General features: G+C 49.4%; 1 protein-coding gene across 2 annotated transcripts; it reads right to left on the bottom strand.

Moving 5' to 3' along the window:
- LOC8083635 (protein NRT1/ PTR FAMILY 8.5) lies at positions 223 to 3,422 on the bottom strand. Of its 2 annotated transcripts, none has more exons than XM_002464774.2 (6): positions 3,218 to 3,422; positions 2,734 to 2,901; positions 2,480 to 2,582; positions 2,079 to 2,296; positions 1,409 to 1,941; positions 223 to 1,331 (listed from the first exon to the last, which is right to left on the bottom strand). In XM_002464774.2, exons 2-6 carry the CDS (start codon positions 2,785 to 2,787, stop codon positions 509 to 511), a joined length of 1,731 nt encoding a protein of 576 aa, XP_002464819.2. In that variant the 5' UTR covers positions 2,788 to 2,901; positions 3,218 to 3,422; the 3' UTR covers positions 223 to 508. The 2 variants fall into 2 exon arrangements, with proteins under 2 accessions (XP_002464819.2, XP_021307115.1); XM_021451440.1 differs by lacking the exon at positions 3,218 to 3,422 and adding an exon at positions 2,984 to 3,207.

Here is a 3,637-nt window from a genome sequence, read left to right as displayed (position 1 = left end):
AACATCTCCATCATCATCTCCTAAAATCCCTCAAACCGGGTTGACAAGGATGCCAACGTCTTCGAGATCTCCTCAACATTCGTGTCATTTGCTGCTGCAACTTGGTAGGCTTCTTTGCTGGCGCCATGACGAAGCGTGAATAACAAAATTTTCGCCAGGAACGCAGGGATCTGATACCAAATTTTATGATCTACCTTCTCAAGAGCGGAATTTAGATGTAGATAGCAGGAATTTGGAAAGGATTTGGATGGAAATGCGTTTGGCTCCGCAAAAACGATGACAGTTGGGCCTTGTTTAGTTCCAAATTTTGCAAAATTGTTTGGAACTAAACAAGGTCTTGTTAGGGAGATAGTTTACAATTTTGTTACAGCCTAACCGCTCCCTTCCCTCTCTTTGGCTTATGACAACGCTGACACAGATTGGCTTACAAGGCCGAGGTCCAAGTAGCATACTCGTTACAACTGATCTGGTAACAAAACTCTTTAAGATGCTCTGAGTACGGAGCTTGTCAAGAATATGTGTTGTTGTTGCTGCTTCTGTACCTGATGGAGCAATGCAGGAAGTGCAGCAGGTTCACAACGCCGAGAACAGCCATCAACCAGAAGAAATAGTCCAGGTGCCCCTTGTTCAGGTCGTCGGGGATCCACCCTGGCTTTCCGTTGCGCGTTGTAACGGCCGCGACGGCGGCGAGCACGGAAGAGTTGAAGTAGTTGCCTACCGCGACGGCGAGCTGCGCAAGGGCCGTGCCGAGGCTCTTCATCCCTTCCGGTGACTGATCGTAGAAGAACTCAAGGATGCCGATGGCCGCGAACACCTCCCCCGCGCCGAGCACCGCGAACGCCGGCGCCTGCCACATGATGCTCATCGACGGCTGCCTGTCCGGCGCTGCGTGGGTGAGCGACAACCGCCTGCCCTCGACCAGCGCCGCGTAAACGATGCCGACCACGGACAGCGCGAGGCCGACGCCAAGCCGCTGCAGCTGTGACAGGCCCCGCTCCTTGCCCGTGGCGCGCCGGACCATCGGCACCAGCACTCTGTCGTAGATGGGTATGCAGAACATGACGCTGATGATGTCGAAGATGGCGAGGGACGCCGGCGGCACGGTGAACGGCCCGACGTGGTTGTCCATGGTATGGCCTTGCTCGATGAAGGTCGATGACATCTGGGCGGTGACTGCGAAGAAGAGCACCATCGACACCCACACGGGGAACATCCGGAGCACCATCTTCAGCTCCTCAACCTGGGACACCGTGCAGAGTCTCCATGGGCTTGTCGGTCCTTTCTCGCCGTCGCTGGAGGATGGCGCTACAATGGCAGCCTTGTCAAGGAACCTGGACAGTCAAACAACTTTACGATGTATACAAGAAAGTGTATGCTGACATATTTGTATGTACAACAAGTTGATCACCTGAATTGACTTGTATGCTGAATCTTGCAATGATTTCCTTCAGCTGGAGAAGGCAGCTGATGCAGGGCAGAGCTATCTTCAGGCAAGACCAAATTGTAGTTCCTGACAGCAGCAACAAGCACCTGGGAGACTCTTGTCAGAGGGCTCCTCCCTTCCACTCTCTGGTACCTGTAAACCTTCCTACCGGCGACGAACACGACGAGGCCAGACAGCATGAGCACCGTCGGGATCGCAAACCCGAGTCCCCAGCCAACGTTGTCCTGCACCCAGACGACCACAGTCGCGGACAGAAGGGAGCCGATGTTGACGGAGAAGTAGTACCAGTTGAAGAAGGAGCCCTTGGTCACCCGCTCCACTGGGTCAGCCGCGTCAAACTGATCGGCACCGAGTGCACAGACGCATGGCTTAATTCCACCATTGCCGAGAGCAACAAGATACAGGCCCAGGTACGCGGTGAGGCGGTGAATGCTGCGGTTGTAAGACAAGCCCATCATCACTGGAAGAAGAGCTGAACCGGTCAGGATCATCATCCCCTAGCAATGGCAATGGCAATGGCAATGGCAACAGAACAGAGTCTTTCAGAGTTCCAAACAAACGGAGCAAGCTTGCATTGCTTGGATCTTGCAAATTACTAGTACATTGCCTTGTGGTATGTATATATGTAACTTACAATGACGTACACGGAGATGAAGATTACTATTGTCCAGTATCGTCCCCAGAATGTGTCAGCCAAGAACGCTCCGATGAGCGGCGTGAAGAATGCGGTCCCAATCCAGGTGGACACAGTCGTTGCAGCATCGACGTTGCTCTCGTGGAGAACACCCGTGAGGTAAGTGACCAAGTTCTTTGAGATTGCGAAGAAGGCCACACATTCAGCGAATTCAGCACCTGGTTAACAGGGAATGCACCACAGATGACTCGGTTTCTCTAATGGTATGATGACATGACTAAATCTGTTAACTTTTTTTAGAAAATTGGAAAAATATCTGGCTTCTGCATCCACACGGATCAATGACTAAATTTGTTAAATAAGGAACACAAAGTAAAGCAATTCTTGTTGTATCGCGGTACCTAAAATAAAGAAGCATGCTGTCCAATTCCCAGTGCTCTGCTTCCTGGCAGGCAGATTGCTAATATCAACCGTCCCGTCGCTAGTGAATTCAGAAATTTCATCCTGAACGGGAGACCCAGAAGGAAGTCTGTTATGCTGAAATTTACATCCTAGCTTGGCATAGAACTAAAAGTATATTTCTCTCTCTCAAAAAAAAAAGAAAAAAAAGGCAACTAAAAGTATCTTGACAAGGAGGAGCTTGAAGATGTATGACCTGTGGCAGTGGCAGGCGATGGATGAGTGGCCTCTCCTCATCTTGTGCATCCATGGGACCGGCTCAATCAAATACCTCCGCCGGTGGAATCAGAGATGGCGTCCAAAAAAAGTTCCAACTGAAGGAGGTGAGCTTGCAGCAGTACACCTCAAATACCTCCGCTGGTGCCTGGTGGCCACACAAGGACATAAGAAGAAACGACAAAGAGGATGATCAATCAATCTCCATTTCCACATTCATAAACTGCAACCTCTGCTTCCTTCTGGAAAACGAATTGCCCCTCTCTCTCTCTCTCTCTCTCTCTCTCTCTTTTTTTATTTTGCTGGCAAAACAATGAAGGTGGAAACACTCTTGAGAACTCCTTTCAATTTGAGTATGATTGAGTAAGGGAATACTTGTAGTAGATATTTCAATCCCGTAGCTACTCTCTTGTGTTTCTCCCAGTACTTAAAAAAAAAGGCAGAGAGCACGTGGAGAGAGAGACCTGATGATGATTTTGCCCATGTGCCCATGCCCATGTTGGGGATGGGGATGAACCGAGCGAAGGCGCAGAGTCTCTTCGTGCAGAAGCAAAGGCTTCACGGTAGCAGCGAGTGAAACAGGGGCCACGGATGATCGATAGCCGAGTGGCTGTCGTTGAAGCGGAGCTTCCGATGGAGGACGACTGTCGGAGCTCCAGGAATTGCATCACGTCACATATATATATATATATGGGACGGTCGAGGAGCTAGATTTTTTTCCCTTCCAATTTAGATGTGAAAACTTCTTGGATCTCGCTATCGTAGTATTTTCGTTTGTTTGTGGTAAATATTGTCCAATTATATACTAACTAGAGTCAAAAGATTTGTCTCATGATTTACAGATAAATTGTGTAATTAGTTTTTATTTTCGTCTATATTTAGTG

This window comes from Sorghum bicolor, chromosome 1 (genome assembly GCF_000003195.3).
Source record: "Sorghum bicolor cultivar BTx623 chromosome 1, Sorghum_bicolor_NCBIv3, whole genome shotgun sequence".
NCBI lineage: Eukaryota > Viridiplantae > Streptophyta > Magnoliopsida > Poales > Poaceae > Sorghum > Sorghum bicolor.
This window is presented reverse-complemented; position numbering and strand designations above follow the sequence as displayed.